This window comes from Drosophila arizonae, chromosome 4 (assembly GCF_054131065.1).
Source record: "Drosophila arizonae isolate 15081-1271.41 chromosome 4, UAZ_ARI_1.0, whole genome shotgun sequence".
Taxonomy (NCBI): Eukaryota; Metazoa; Arthropoda; class Insecta; order Diptera; family Drosophilidae; genus Drosophila; species Drosophila arizonae.
This window is the reverse complement of record NC_142924.1, coordinates 1,950,851-1,967,500: the sequence shown is the minus strand read 5'-3', so window position 1 is coordinate 1,967,500 and position 16,650 is coordinate 1,950,851. Positions and strand designations below refer to the sequence as shown.

Sequence of the window (16,650 nt, the reverse complement as noted above, 5' to 3'; positions counted from 1 at the left end):
CATAAATTGCTGTTGATGCTGCGATTCTTTGCTCTGCTCTGCTCTGCGCTGCTGCACTAATTTATGGCTTGCTGCTTGAACGATTGACTGACTGACAGACTGAGTGACTGACGAGCCAAGTTATTTGCCTGCCTGGTCTGCTGCTGCTGCTGTTTCCATCAGGATTGCCATTTTGGGCTGGCCTGGCATTTCGCTGGCCGCCAAAATTGGTTGACAACGATGGCACGAAGCGGCGGACCAGTGATAAGTATCTTACAGATACTTTGGGCACGCATTGCCCGAGCGTGCATCTCTACAAGATGCTTATATCCATAGGCAGCCTTGCGTATAATTTGCGCCTTGCTGCCTGCTCTGCATACGAAATGAGCTGCAGATACTTTTGTATCTTACCCAGGCGCTTATGCAGCCGCAGCTACTTTTGTATCTCTGAACAGCTTATACAGCAGCCTCTTTTCAAATCCTTTCAAACAACATTCAAACTCAATTAAATTTATGATTCTACATAAATAACTCGAGCTGTGCTGCAGTTGCAGCTGGCTGCGGCTCGACCGCAAATTAAATCCAAATTTTCAATGGGCTTCACAAGTCAAACTTGAGATACTTTTTGGTGTAGGTGGCGTCGACGCTGACTGTGCGTGCGTGTCTGTGCGTGTGCGTGTGTGTGCTACTGGTTTTTAAAGTCTATTTGTGGTTATTAAATTTGATGAATAACTTGGAAAATCAAACACAATGAAACCTCAAGAGCCAAATCAGAAAAGACGCTCGAAGTTCATTAAATTCTGTAAAAATATACATAAAATATGCAAAGGCGTGCCAGGGCCAAAGAGATTATCTAGATACAAAGCGAGACAGACGGACGTGGAGTGAGGGAGAGCTAACTTTTAATATATGATAATTAATTCATTATCGATGCTTGGACGTGAGCAGACAGACAGACAGGCAGAGAGACAGCCAGCCAGGCAGCCACTCAGACAGCCTGCACAGAGCTGGCTTGCAGGACAAGACTCTTGACAAGGATTTCACTTGCAATTAAAACGAACAAGACACAAAAATTGCTGGCCAACTTGGCTGGCTAAGCCAGGCCAGGCCAGGCCAGCCAGGCCAGGCTGGGTTCGGGCTAAGGCCAGGACCAGGTAGCCTTCATTGATTAAAGCGCGCCTCGACATGGACTAAAAACTGATTATCTGCATATAAGCGACTAAAAATCACAGCCAAGACAACAACAGCAACAACAGCGAAAAAAAAGAGAAAAAATAATTGCCCAGAACTGTTTAACATATCAGAGCAAGAGATGAAGGCAGGCGAACTATAGTCGAGTGAGTCTTTTATAAAAATTCAACAACATGTCATTGGCAACGGCAACGGCAGCGGCAACGGCAGCAGCGTCGTGCCCCAGTGCTGCATAGCATCAGGCACCCTCTCCTCGGAGAGTCGCTGTCTGTCTCACAGTCAGTGTGCGCCTTCCTGTGCGACTTTGACTGCACAGGACATGGACGTGGACATGTCAATGTCTGTCTGTCTGTCCGACTGTCTGTCTGGTTGTCTGGCTGGCTGGCTGGCTGGCTGGCAATGGCCTGCCCCATGGAAACTCTCTGATCCATATCGTTAAAAGTTAACGCTTTAGCGGGCCTTAACATGGCTTTTAGCGTTAATTAACAACGAATTTTGTTTGGCTTTTCTTCATTTTGTATTTTTTGCTGCGAGATGCAAAATGCAACAACAGCAGCCAAACAAGTACACAGAATGTTAAGTGACAATCAGCTGATAAGCTGCCGCAACAGCAACAGCAACAACAGGAACTGCAGTGGGCAACAGGCAAACACGATAAGCGAAAAAGTTAAGTGAATATAACTGTGAATCGCACTGTAACACGATGCCAGTAGTCTAACAGTGAGAAGCGCAGCGAAATGCTTCTAATGTTAAAGTTAACAGGGCTATTACAGAGGATAAAAAGACACTTAAGTTTGACATTAATTTACCAGAATAGATAAGTATAGTATTTTATATAAAGGCAGAGAGGGAGAGAGAGAGAAAGATAGAGAGAGAGATCCAGCTGTAATCGCACTTGATATAACATCAGCCCTGTAACTATACAGAAAGTTAAACTTAAAATAAGACTCAGATTTGATTCTTTTTATGTTATTTGATCAGATTTTATTTAGGCAAACTAAAAATTAACAAAAATAGTTTAAACATTTCTTAGAGATTAGACTACAGATTACAAATACATTTGTTTTATATATATATCTATATACACGCACATTGCAGATAAGGCATATTCTGGAGACTGTCTTTAAGAGTTCAGAGAACCCTTAATTGATGTTATGAATATGATATGTCCATATCTGCGCACTAAACTCTAAGCGCAACTTAAACATAGACTAGACCATTAATTGAACTAAGCTATTAGCTTCAATGGAAGAGTGTACGTAACGCTACAATATAAAGGAAGCACTTGGAAAGTGTTGAATTGCTGTAATTGCAGAGCTTAAGAGATAATAGTTAAAAACTTGAATAATCTAATTATCGATATATATGTAAATATTTATATGCTTTTTTTGGAAGGCAAGTTCTTGATTAACTTATGAATCTCTAGGAAGCACAACTTTCGAGTTGAATTCGATATTTATATATGTACAAAGAACCATCTGTTTATCATTTTAGCTGTTATCGATTGTTATCGATGTATCATTCATATTCGCTTACTTAAATATTAAATCACAGTGATGAGATTTTGTTTTTCTGCTTTCTCCTAATCATTTTTCGACGTTTGCCAAACAACTTTGGGTTCAGAACCGATCGCAACGTCGGCAACAGCCAATGGGAGACACCCGATACATTTATCGATCTACGGTTTATCTGGGCGGGCAGAAGCTGAAGTAGGGAAAGAGTTGACAGTGCAGCGAATAGAAACGCTTTGGGTCCGTCTTCAGATCGAAGCCATCCACTTTGATCACATTCCATTGATTCTTCATGTGGGCATAGCTGAAGGACACCTGATCCTGGAATGTATCGGACCGTATAAGCTCCATGGGCTCCAAATGCGAGTGGAAATTATCGACAACAGTCAACGGCACCTTCAGCAAATGCTCTGCAAGAAAGAAAGGGAGAGAAACGGAAGATGGCAAAGAGTTAATTATACGCCTCAGGAATGGTCATTGAAGGCATTGCAGCAACTTCACTCACCTATGATGAAGCCCATTGTGACGTCGTCCGGAAAGCGTATCTTGTCGCCGATGCTAATGAATTTGCCGCCACCTGCTATGGGCAGCATCTTCAGAGTCAGGGCTCGACTCAGGCAGAAGCCAGCGCCGCCTGTGGCAAACCAAAAGGTGATCTTCTTGTTGGTCGTTGTGTTCTTCTGCAAGATGAGAAGAGGTCGAAGAAGGCAAAAGTTAACGGAAGAACCAAATAAATGAGCTGAGCAAAGGATAAACATAAATAATAATAACATATTTGACGTGGATTGTCGATGAAGTGGAAAGCGGGTATATCAGGCTAGTGAGAGAGTAGAGGTAGAAAATAGACAATGGAGCGATTGTTGATAGCATTTTCTAGACACCGTTTGATGGCTGCATTCCCACAGTTTTAGAATCACAAAGCTAAGGATTGAAGCCAAGCCAACAACTACTTTCGCTGCTTTTAGCCAGTTTTACAGCGTATAACGAAGTCGTTCATATTCCCTTAAGTCACATTTTTGCCAAATTGTTGTTTTTAAAAATTAAGAAACTGACCAAAAAAAGCAAGCATAAAGAAATCCCCACTTGATTAATTGACCATGTAAATGGGACATGTGCGTTAAGGAAACTTAATACGCAGCCCAAAAGCCAAAACCCAAAAGCCCGAACCAAAACCGAAACTAAAACGAATATACGAAGATTTTTGACAGCAGCAGCTCCTCCTGACCTAATGAAGCGTTAAGTTTTCAGTATTTTTTTTGTGGGCTTTCAATTAGTTTGTGGCAGGGATCAGGCTCGATTCGTCGATTCAACGATTCGTCGTGGCATGCGGCCCAGCCCACAATAAGAAATCAGAGAGAGAGAGAGAGAGAAAAAAAAACACTGTTTGTTGCATGCAACAGCATTCATTACGGGATCAGCTGGCTACATATATTTCAAATGGATCGAAATGGGAACACAGATCGAGAGAGTCAGCCAGAAAGCCAGTCAGCCAGAGCAAGCAGCTAGCCAAAGCAGCCAGCGCTTGCGCTTGCGCTTGTCTGAGCCAGATCATATCGGTTATTAATGATAGCCTGCGCTGGCAGCTGGAAGCCAAATGGCGGCATAGACAAATGGCCACAGCCAGGCGCATAAATAATGCAGCCCGGAGAAAGGCGATCGCCGCTGCCATATACCCAGAGCTATGGACATGGCCGTAAACACAGCGTCATGTAATTATTGGTATTGGAAAATATGCAAAGAGAAGAAAAAAGAAGCTGAATGCAAAAAAAATGCAAAATAATAGCAAAGCAGTAGGCAGCCAGGCGAACGAGTATATGCGCCTCATAGCTATGCTGTGCTATAATATTTATAGCTGATGTTTATAGCTCTAGCTTATGCAAATACTAATCAACTCTTATAGCTTAGAAGTTTATAGCATTATAGGATGATATTTGAAGTCGTTTCTAGACTAAAAGCAGCAGCTATTATTGTTTTTGCTGGGGCAAAATATGAATGTTTATATATCAAATGTTATTGCGAGCTACGAGCTATGGCTCAAAACAAACATTTCCGCTCGATATTTATCGATAAGTATTTATAGATCATATTAATAAACAAAGTTATCGTGAGAAAAGATAAACTCAGCTCTATAGCTCTACTAATCTAATGACTAGCTGATACAGCATTTATACATTTAAAGACTTTTCATAAAAACGACATTAAAGATATCGAAAACCCCCTCTTTCATGCATTTGCCCTGCATACAGGGTATACAAAGACTGTAATGAAAACGAACATAGATTTGCACTTACGTTATCGAGATGTATTTCCAGCGGCGAGGATATGCTCGGCTTGCCCAGATACCAGTCCACCGTTGGGCTGTACTCGTCCAGCAGTTTCACCAAACGGGGCACATTGACATAGTTGTCATCGTCGAAGTGACAGAACCATCTGGAAACATTACAAGTTAGTTAAATACACAGGTTGAACAGAGAGTAGAGAGTTTATAATATTTACAGATATACATATATCTAGCTAGACTATTTGTATTTTCAAATTGTTCATTTTATTTGCACGTTTGTTGTTGACCAAGTGACTCGAGATGCAGTTGACGCTGGAGCAATTGGCGCGCATTGCGCTGGGCGTGCCAGAGATGAATCATGTGAATGTCGCCGTGCTGCACAGTCTGTTGGATACGATGATGAAGAAGTTGAATTGCAATCATGATCAGGTGACGATTGGTGGCTTCGAGGGCAAGTGCATGGAACGTTTGCTGGAGCGCTCGAAGGTGTCGCCACTGCCATTCGATTTGGCCAGCATTGAGCCGATTTCCACAGAACTGGACAAGATGGTGGCCATGGAGAAGCGTCTGGCCCAAGTCGAAGCGAAGCTCGAGTCGCACTTCAAGCAAATACGCACCGTCAACAAGGTGAACTCGAAGAAGTATCAGAAGGAGTTGTGGGAACAGTATTCGTCGCCCTGTGAGGACCTCTGCACCGTTTGCGATGAGGATAACAAGATCGCCTGTAGCCTGCTGCAGAACATGGACTTTATGAAGAAACTGCTGCGACGCATTGCCGCGCCCATACTCGAAATGATAGAGAAACTGCAGGCGGATCTAAATCAATTCTATATATCACTGACGGCATTTCTGAACAAGACGCAGAAACTGTTCGATCGACTCGAGTTGGTCAAGCAGTGCGTCATCGAGATTGAGAACTTGCGTGGACTGGTCAAGGAGTACAATCTGACCTTCATTGGCACCATGGAGGAGCTGCAGGATATGCTCGACAGCAAGTTGGACAAGGTCCACATGCCGGCGCTCAAGAAATACATACGCGATCGCTTCGACAATATCGATCAGCGTTTGAGCAAGATCGAGGACAAGGACACGTGTCCGCGCGCTGCTGGATTCATTAATACGGGCATTACGTGCATCTCCTGCGGCAGCAAGAACATTGGTGTCGATGTCGGACCCTTTAACATCGGACCCCTGCCGGATGCCACACACCACGGTAAATGCCCCATTATGCCGTTGAACTGCCAAAAGAACTTTGTGCCGCGCAGCCATGACAAGGAGCCCACGTTGATGGTGCGTGTCCAGAACCTGGATCTGAATCTGATTGCCCAGCGACTGAATCGTCCCAGCACAGGGAAGGTATGCAAATTGCCAGAGGCCAATGATACCATCTATGGCGTACGCAATTCCACCTATTCTGTCTAGCCCCATGAGTTCCGCCTATAACTGTTTCAAGTTCATTCAAAATCGTTGCCGTTTAGTAGAGCTGACAGCCAGTTTTCTTCAACTACTCCAACTACTCGTACTCTCCTCAGTTGCGTAAAAAAGTGCACTAATTTAAATGGTAATTACCGGTAGTCCAGTTCTTTCGGACTCGCTCAACTCTGGGCGCTGCTGCTGCAGCTGCATTCGCCGCGAAAGGGGGATTAGCTGGAGTGACAAACGATCAACCATATCCGGTAGCCCGCGCAGTTCAGCTAATGATGCCATTAAAATGCAGCCGAGGCTATCGAACTGGTTCTCTACCGCACACACACTCACTCTCACACGCGGAGACTGAGGCAGAGACAAACAAAGATGGTGCGAGAGAGAGAGAGAGAGAGAGAAAGAAGAGGAACGAGGTAACTCAGCTTGATCATAAAGTTTGCCAGCCTAATGGAGAAATCGGTTAAGAGCATTCAAATTTCCTTTAATAACTCAACTTTTATAACGGGCTCTTACTCCTATCTACACAAGTGATTTCAAATAAATTAACTAGAGTTAATTATAAACTGAGAAAAAGAGGGTTGTGTAGCAGTTAACTGTTAAGCTATAAAATAACCGATGTGATATGGATATGGACATAGATTATAGAACTAGGCGGAAGCTTAAGACAATGAAAATAGTAGCATATACTCGTTCTTTATAGTTTTGAATGCGTTTGAATATTTGCATTGGATATTGAATAAGATGTTGAAGAAAAGTCTATTTTAGATCCATGTATGGATCGTACAAATACTCTAGGAAGTGCTGAATTTCGAGACGTCTCTAAGGCAGTTAAGCATGCCATGTAGATACTTATCATTGTAGAATGTGTAGGTAATACAAAGTAGATAGTTTGAATTGGGCAAAAGTATACTCAGAACTAAGCAAGTTCGATTGCTGAAAAATGCTCTTAATATTAATCTACACATACCATATGAATAACTCTTCAAACTAACTAACTACACATACCATATGAATAACTTTTGACTATCTGTAAGGGTCTTAAAGTAACTAGTTAAGGAAACTAGATCTTGAAATATTTAGGGAATATCCCAGATCCACACTAATTCGATTGCTATTCTGTAAAGTTTCTCTGGAAACCTTAGGAAAGTGTATACCAAACCAAAACCAAAAACCTACCAGATTTGTAACTAAAACTTAAGATGTAGCTGCTCCATTCAGAAAATATTTGTTCAACCCTAACGAATATTCCCTTGGAATACTTATATATCTAATAACTGCTCCTACATGGAGCTCAACTATAAGAACTATAACTTAAGAGCTGTTAACCTCAGCTTAGGTTTCCTTAGCCTTTGTTGCACATCTTTAAGCTGTCTTCGGGCTTTTGGCCTATTCAAACAGCCAGCATTGAGCTGAATTAATCCGCCTAAAAGTATCTATAAAATCTGCGGCAATATCTTTAGGCAAACGCCTGTGGCTAAGCAACAGCAACTTCTAGCACTCACTCACTCTCACACTCTCTATCTCTCTCCCTCTCCCTTAGGTGCGCAGTTCATAACTATTCAATAAAATCGAAGCGTTTGTTGGCGTCTGTTGGGTAATTTAATATAATTTTTTATTACATAAGCCGCAAGGGGAACTTAGGCCGGGGCAGGCAGGGAAAGTGACAGGGGTAGACAGTTGACAGCGTGGGGTTGTTGAGGGGGGAGCCTAAGAGTTTTGTGTCTTCACTTTTCTAAGCGCTGCGGCAGCTCAGCTAATCGTGGCATTCATAAATTGTTATTGTTGTTGCTGTTGCTGCTGCTGCTGCTGTTGTGGCTGCCACATGCGATACCTGTGCGAAACGGCAGCCAAGTTGCTGTTGCTGTTGTTGCTGTCGGTTGTTGTTTTCCTGTTTGTCGCTTGGCTCTGTTAGTCGCTTCGTGTCGCATAAATATGCGCTTTTAATTTCGCTTAATTATGCGTGCCACAAATGCACATACACTTGAAGAAATGAGCTATGCCTATTGATGAACTAAGTCGCTTTAAGCTGCGAAGTTGTAGATATAAAGAATTTAACTATTCCTTAAGCCTGAATATGAGAAACTTATCAATCAGATTTTTGTAAACCTACTTCTTATTGGATTTTTCTATCATGGAACTTCCATTTAAACTATCTTTTCAGCTTTGTTCACTATTCCTTTTTCTGAGTGTAACCTGTCGTAGGCTACTCTGTGCCTGCCTGCCTGCCTTTGCTGTCACTCTCACTTCTCTCCACCTCTTGCCTGTCTTCCCCCCTTTCTATCTCTTTCTCTATCTCCCAGTTGACTTTACCAAATTGAAATCTAGCTGGCATTTTATGTGTTTGCCTTTATTTAATTAACGCGTTTGTCTACGCTTTTTGTGGCTGCTATTTGGCATTTTATGAAAATGAAAATGTTTTCATTTCGAGGTAGTTCGATCGCTGCCAGACAGATAGATAGGCAGAGAGTGAGAGAGAGAGAAAAAGGAGAAATGAATGGGGAGCAGCGATCGCTGCAGCTGGCCAGCAACGTTGGTGGCTTAAAATGCTGCCGCAGCAGCGTTTGTTTGTTTGGATATTTGGGTCTGTGTTTATCTGGCATCGCATTGCAGCAGCAACAGCAGCAGCAGCAACGGCAACAACAGCAGCAACAGCTATAGGAGCCTCTGTCTGTGTAAACGCGAAACGAGTGCAAAAACTTTTATTTGAAGTTAGTTTATTTTTCATGGCAGTTTTCCAATTACTCGAGTTCCTGCTGTTGCCTTTGCTGCTGCTGCTGCTGATATTGCTGATGTGGGCAGCAGCAGCAGCAGCAGCTGTTGCCGGGGCGTAGTCGCCATCGTCTTTTGGTCGACTGCAGTTGAAATGAGTTTATGTCTGGAGCCATAATAAAAAATGATTGACGGGGCACTTCGCGAGCCGCCAATGCAGGCAGTCTTAATAGATTTCGCATTAAGAGTGAGTCGAAGTCAAAGTCGCAGTCGCAGTCTCGCACTCGCACTCGCACTCGAAATCCGACTCGACCAACAGTCTGCGTTAAAAGTATTTTGACAGGCAGCCGAGCAAAGGCGGATCGTGCCAGATAAGCGATCGCCAAACAGAAAAGAAACCAGGATGACGAACTGATTTCGTTTCGTTTGTTTTCTTTTCATGTTGCTGTTGCTGTTGTTGTTGTTTGGCTTTGCAATTAGCAATAAGTCAGCTGTCAGAGCGTCAGAGAATGTATCTTACAGATACAATATAAACACATACACATACACGCATACACATATATTTTGCGCATTGATACAAATCAATGTTTCGGTGTGCCGTGTCACGGGTCTCCAAAACAAGATATTTACATTAAGCCGGGGCACTTAAATCAAACAGCGCGGCTCATTAGCAACAGCAACAGTTGCCGTTGGCTTGCAGTCGCTGCAGTTGCAGGCGTGACTCACAGATTTAAGAGTTGCTCTCTCAATGCAGTTTTGACACGCTCACTGAACAATTGAAAAGACAGCGGCGACAATTGAAACGCATTTGTCAGCAACAGCAACAGCAGCAGCCGAAGCAGCAGCAATAACAGCTGGCGACGATATCGCTGGCGTCAGCAGTAACAACAACAAAAGATACAAAAATGTATCTTTTAGCTACAAGCCTGGTAAATTGACGCCAATTGTCGTGTGGGCGACGCGTAATTGAAATGTAGAGCAAGCGATTTGCCATGCAACAACAGCAGCAGCAGCAGCAGAAACAGCAACAACAGCAGCAACAGCAACTGCTTCTTTTTTTTTTGCTTTCCGCCGGATGCAACAGTTGCTAATGCGGCTGCAGCAACTTCATCTGCATATCCAACCAGCTCCAATTGTGCATTTCCGCTATGCACAGGAAAAAGTAGACACAAATTTCAACTTCAGATTGCGACAATGTCAAGTAAATTTAGACCCGCTCCCTCCATACCACCCCGCCTGCTGCTCTCGACTAGCTGCGCCCCTCTTTTGATTGCCTCAATTGAATAATTGTGCGGTGGTTGTTGTTGCTGTTGCTGCCACAAGTGGCAAATAAATGAAATTGATGCGTTGGGCTGCATTCTCTTTACCCCCAGATCCAGCCCCCAGCCCCGCGTAACTGTTGTCGCGGTTAAAAATTTTCTCACAAGCAACAACATCTGGGTTTTCACATATGCGACAAATGCCTATGAGGTTTTTCCAAGCCGCAAAGAAAACGCATAGAGCGCAACAACACCAGCAGCAGTAACAACAACAACAACAGCAATTAAAATTGTCGCAGCTCTCGCTGCAGCTAAGCCTTAGATGGATTGGTGCTGTGTGTGCATAATAATGCGGCTGTTGCCGCAACTATTTCTGTTTCAACAAAACCCGCCCTGGACTATGAATTTGATGTGGGATTAGCTGCGGGCTGTGGCAGCGAGTGGAGTGGAGTGGAGTGGAGTGAGAGCGAAGAAAAGGGGGAAGCACTCGACGCCTGGGAAATAACATTGATGTGCCACTATGCAAGCGACGTGCAACAAATTCCCACGCACTTTCTCAGCGACAGCGCCAGCACCAACAATAACAACAACAACAACAACACCCACCTCACATAATGGCAGGCAAAAAAAAATAATAATCATCTTGAAAATATGTATATGTAACAGAGCTGCAGCAGCAACAGTTGCTGTTGTGAATCCTGTTTTATTTTCGGGCACTTTCCATTGAGCTCCACTTTGGCAGTTGATGCCGTGAATATTACGCATAATACGTGTCGTAATTGCACGAGGGACAGGCCGAAAGAGGAAACAAATTAACAAAATAATATCAGGCCAGAAATGCCGTTATAATGCCATTAAATGTTGTTTACGAAACGTGCCACCAAATTGCTGGCACAACAATTACAGATACAAGTTCAGAAATACAAGTTCAGAAATACAAATTGAGATACGATTGAATTGCTCTTTAGATAAGTATAGAAGAGCTACTTAGAGAGATACCTATACGAATACAATATAGATTTATCAATGAATTTCTAGAGATACATAGATACAGATACATATAGAGATAGTGATACAAATACACTTGTAGATACAAATATGAATATAAAGAGTCCAGCTCTAAATGAACTCAATTTTATACAGACACAGCTATATCTAAAGATATATGTAAATGCAGACATAAAGATACAAATGCACAGGCACAGATACAGATACGTGGCACTATCTAAATGCGTCATGGCAAGGGCATGCGCCCCGTTTCGTAAATCAGAGATACAAGATACATTCGCACAATATTGGCTAGTCGAAACGCGACATTTGTTTATTAGGTGTGGCCGCCATACGGCACGACCAAACACACCCAAACAGATACAGGCACACACACACACACCCAGGGCGCACACACACACACACACAGCATGAGATAAATTAGAACTTGAAACAAATAAATTGAAAAATAAAAAGTTGAAAGCAGGAAAAAAAGAGAACAGCAACAACAACAACAAGCAAACAATTTAAAGCGTGCATTTGATTGGCGCTTTATACAAAAAACAAAAGGTGCGAGTTTGGGGTGTAACTGACCAGAAGATACCCTGTACAGAGCTATCAGGAGGTGAGCAGTTTAGCGACTGGGAAATAATAGCTGATTTCTATTTCTCTATTAAACTTTTTTTCTCTATTTCTTCTCTTTACTTATTGGCTACTCCTTTACTTCTATCTATTCCAAAACTCTGCTTAATTTCTCTCTCTCTCTCTCTCTCTCTCTCTCTCTCTCTCTCTCTCTCTCTCTCTAATCTATTCTTATACCTCTTACCTTCAGTTTTTCTTATATTTTTCTTTTATTTTCATTTTCTTCTGCTCATCAGCTACTTCTCTTCTACAGCTTCTTCGATAGTTCTGCTTTGTGTTACATAGCTGATATATAGATCCATTAAACCCTTCATTTCCGAGTTTTGTAATTGGTATAGGGCATACTGAAATCTAATTTATATAAACTCGAATGTCGCAACAGCTGCAGAGGCGGCGCCGACACCTTCTTGGCGCCTGCGCCGCTGCATGAATGTGCTGCTGCTGCTGTATCTGTGTGTGTGTGTGTCTGTGTGTGTGCTATAGAAATTCCTTAAAACCGATTTCCCTACAGCTCATAATTAATGATTGCCTTAAGCTGTGCGACTGCATGCATTGAGCTGCGATTCAGAGAGACATGGAGACAGAGAGAGAGAGAGAGAGAGAGAGAGCGATAGAGAGAGGGAAAGGCAGAGGAAGAGAGAGGTGGCTTGTCTTAAATGAAGGCTGATTGACGTGCCAGGTCGAGCGGTCACTCAATTGTTGTTGTTGCTAGTGACTTGCAGTTGTTGTTGCTGTTGTAGCAATTGCTGCTGCTGCTGTTGTTGCTGTTGCCGCCGCCGCTGTTGTAATTTTTAATTAAATTGCACTAATTGTTCGGGTTTATAATAGACATACTGCAATTAGCCCGTCAGCAGCAAGCAAAAGGCGTCTCTTCACTTGAGTTGCCGGCAACAAGTAGTTGCTGCTGCTGCTGTTGCTGATGCACTGCGGCAACATTGCATTGAATGTAATTAAAAGACAGAGCTGAAAGCGAAGCAGGCACATTTGGGGCTCAGTTGGCTTGATTTGCATTTAATAGAATGGACGTCCCGCTGCGGTGAGTCAATTTCTGTAGCCGGCAACAGCAGCAACAGCCAGAGCAATATATTGCTGCTGTGCGTAGCAATGGGTTATAAAAGCGCAACAACAACAGCAGCAGGCACAGCGGCAGCAGCAGCAGCAGCAGCCAACTGAGCGCCATAATTGCCCGTTTCAGTGCACGTTAATTAACCTCTTTCCATATTTTGCCAGCGATTGTTGTTGTTGGGTGTTGATGTTGCTGGACTCGATGCTGCTGCACTTATTCCAACTACAACAACACCAACAATAGCAGCAACAGCAAAAAATTTAAGCGTTGCCAATCAAGCGGCACAGGAAACTGACTGCGCCACCTGATACCATTTTCAGCAGCCCCAGCAGCAGCAACTCCTGCTGCTGCAGCAACAACAACAATAAGAGCAACAGTTGCTGCCGCTGCTGCCCCATCTTGATCATAACTGCACATTTAGCCTGCTTGCCATTTATTTTGTTTTATTTTTTATGAACCTGCTGCAAGAAGTTGCCAGCAACAATTTGTAGCGAGCAACTGTTGCCGCTGTTGTTGTTGCAGTTGCAGTTGCAGTTTGAGCTGCTGCATTGATTGCATGCTCAGTGCTTTTATAATGACAGTTTCAAGTTCTAAGCCAAAACGGAGCAGACGCAAGACTTTTAACCGACCAAAGGAGCAACAGCAGCAGCAGCAACAACAACAACAACAACAACAAAGGCAACAAGAACAGCAACCACAAGAGCAACATCCTACTCAGCCGCTCTTCATATTAAGTTGAGGCATGTCCGAGTTGTTCTAGATTTTCAGCTTGCAATACAACAATTTATTGTTGTTGCTGCTGTTGTTGCTGCTGTTGCTGCCAGCACAATTACAAACAAGCTGAAGAATTTCTAGGCATCTCCTTTGGGCGCTAGCTGAAGTGTCTTTGCAGCTTGAGTCTTGTTTTTTCTTCGCTTTTGCTGGACAAGTTTTGAGTGGCTGCAACAAGAAGGAGAGCAGCAGCAGCAGCAGCAGGAGGCACTGTTGCTGTTGCTGCTGCATCTTAATTGCGCAAATTAGAACGCATCGCAGCTGCAACCCGAGTTCCAAACTGGGTGTTTGCTTTGCCACAGATGGGATGCCTGTTGGATAGATTGTTGCTGCTGTGGTGGCTATGGCTGTGGCTGCTGCTGCTGCTGCCGCCGCTGCTGCGGTTGCTTATTAAAAGCATTCAAGTCTACAATTACAGCAGAAACAGTCGCTGCAATGGGAGTCATTGCACTGGTCAATGCACGCGCTGCCAACAAATTTATTTTATGTTTCAGTTCTGACTGTCCATAAAGCGAGCTAAATGTGACACGGGGGGCGTGGCTTGAAAAAAGGGCGCACAAAATGTTGCTGAAATTTAATTTGTATGCGATATTTATGTGGGCAGCAGCAGAAGCGAAGAAGGGATGTAAAGGGAAATTTAGAATGAGGGTTGTGTGCATATAAAATATATACATGGAATATGCATATATATTATGATATTTAAAGGAATAATAATTTCAAAGCTAACCTGAACAACTTGTGATAAAAACTGATCTGAATTCAACAGGAGCTCAATCATAGAATGCTTCAAAGCATACAAGAAGTTTAAACTAGACAAAGGGAACTTTAGTTCTGAAGAAGTGAGGTCAATCTAGAAACAAATACACATCGGTCATACTGGATATCGAAATTTGTTCTTTCTGAAACCCTAAATTCATACACTACTCAGGAGAATTCCTGTAGATATATAGATATATAGATAGATATGTCCATATACAACATTTATAAACTACATCTATGTATATAAATTAATTTTGTATACTTACTTTTTGCCGCTCTCGAGAAAGATATCCAGTTCGGCGGACATTTTGCAGCACAGAGCCTTGCGAAAGTGGCCCTGGGAGCATTTCGTGTTTATCAAGTGTCCCTCTGCAAGCGAGAAAGAGATGGCATTAGAGTGTGTGCTAAGAATTTGCTAAAGAATCGTAATTAAGCGAAAGACAAGCAATACACAGGGGATGTGCAGCAGGATAGAGAGGGCTGCAGAGGGCGAGAGAGAGAGAGGGGGGGAGAGACAGGGAGAGACCAGAAGCCACATCTATGTTAATTAACCAAAATGAGCCAAAGCTCATATCAGAGAAGAAGGAGAGAGAAAAGACAACAAACAGTAGCTTGTTAGTGGGGAATGCCGCTCATATCCAGCGGATGCGTTTTGTTGCTCGTTTGACAGACGCCGCCGATAAGGCCGGAGGCGTGGCCGGGGTGGGCGACAGAACTTTGAAAATAAGAAGCAAAAGCAAGAGCAACAAAAAAAAAAACACGCAGCGAGCGCAAAAAGTTGTGCGCCTTAATTGGATGAAAATTGTTGAAATATTTAAAGCACACACAACAAACTGGACAAAAGGACAGACACAAGCTATATATCCTTTTGTACGCCAGACAAGTTGAAGGCGAAGAAGAAGAAGACGTAACTGAACAACACATAACTCAAAAATGCAGACTCTCTGCTTCTTCTACTTGTTCTTCTTCTTCGCTGCGTGTTTAGTTGAAAATCCTTTTTGGCTCTAATCAAAATGCCAGCAGCCAGGCAAAGGATCCAGCTACAAGAGGCTGTGAAACATGAGATCTGCACGAAGAGCACACAGAGAGAGCGGGAGAGAGCGAGAGAGAGGGAGATAGATAGATAGAGGCAGCATGGCTAGGGGTATGCAAAAATAAAATATAATCTTCTGCTTCTTCTTCTCTCGTGTGTTTTTTTTTTTTTTTTTTTTTTAATTGAAATTTGAACTTGGTTTTTTTTTTAATTAAAACTCTGAAAACTTTATGCAGCTGCACGCAAAAATCGAAGCACGAAAGGCTGCAATTCAATTAAAATGCGGGTGAGCAGGTAAGCACACACACACACACACTCGACACACACACAGGAACAGCCTAAACTTTAATCAGTTTTCGTTCGGGGCAGACAGTGGCCAAGATTAGGCGTTCGATGGGGCGTGGCCGCTTCGCTGATGTGAAACCCAAATTGAGGCCAAGAACGGGGTCGGACAAACGTACCCAAAAAAATGAAAAATAAGAAGAAGAAAGGGTAAGAGGTCGACAGGTAACTCCGCGCTGATAAATATGCATTAAGGCGAAAACAATTCCAATTTTTTGTTTTTTCTGTTCTTGAAATTGAAAATCGAAGCGAAATGGTAATCGAAATTTATTCGTTTTGGCGGATAATGCAAAAAAAAAAATAAATTGATAATAATAAAAAATCATGTTATATCTTTTCATTTCCTTTCCATATATATTTTCGAAATACTCACTTGTCTTCTCCTGATAGTAGTGGTCGTCGGTGTCTGTGAAGAACCAGGTCTGCAAAGAGTGTTGAGATATTTATTAGAATATAGTTTGAATATGGGAAATGATGTCATCAAATGTTGTAAATGAAAGCTCAAATTGAACTTGGCTCAGATTGATTAAATGTGTGAGAATTTTTGGCAGATTTAAGATAAAGATACCCTAGCAAAGAATAAAAGATGGGGGGATTTACTGCCACTTTTCTGACAATGCCTTTCATACTCTCTAAAAATATGCACTAACTGTAAGAAGAAGACAGATCCAATCTAGTCTTTAGATTTGGAGATA

The 16,650-nt window shown here is 42.7% G+C and overlaps 2 protein-coding genes across 2 annotated transcripts in view; one reads left to right on the top strand and one right to left on the bottom strand.

Moving 5' to 3' along the window:
- Positions 1–2,117: 2,117 nt before the first annotated feature.
- The window catches only part of fng (Fringe glycosyltransferase), a 31,789-nt gene continuing 17,256 nt past the window's right edge, over positions 2,118–16,650 (bottom strand). The window contains exons 3-7 of the mRNA XM_018008719.2: positions 16,329–16,377; positions 14,847–14,949; positions 4,973–5,111; positions 3,187–3,361; positions 2,118–3,091 (exon numbers count right to left, since the gene is read on the bottom strand). Coding sequence (XP_017864208.1) covers positions 2,856–3,091; positions 3,187–3,361; positions 4,973–5,111; positions 14,847–14,949; positions 16,329–16,377 — 702 coding nt within the window. The 3' untranslated portion in view covers positions 2,118–2,855. The remainder of the gene's footprint in view (positions 3,092–3,186; positions 3,362–4,972; positions 5,112–14,846; positions 14,950–16,328; positions 16,378–16,650) is intronic.
- Positions 5,129–6,960, top strand: LOC108614551 (uncharacterized). The gene has a single exon (XM_018008721.2). The coding sequence runs from the start codon at positions 5,263–5,265 to the stop codon at positions 6,382–6,384; it is 1,122 nt and encodes a 373-aa protein (XP_017864210.2). The 5' UTR covers positions 5,129–5,262; the 3' UTR covers positions 6,385–6,960.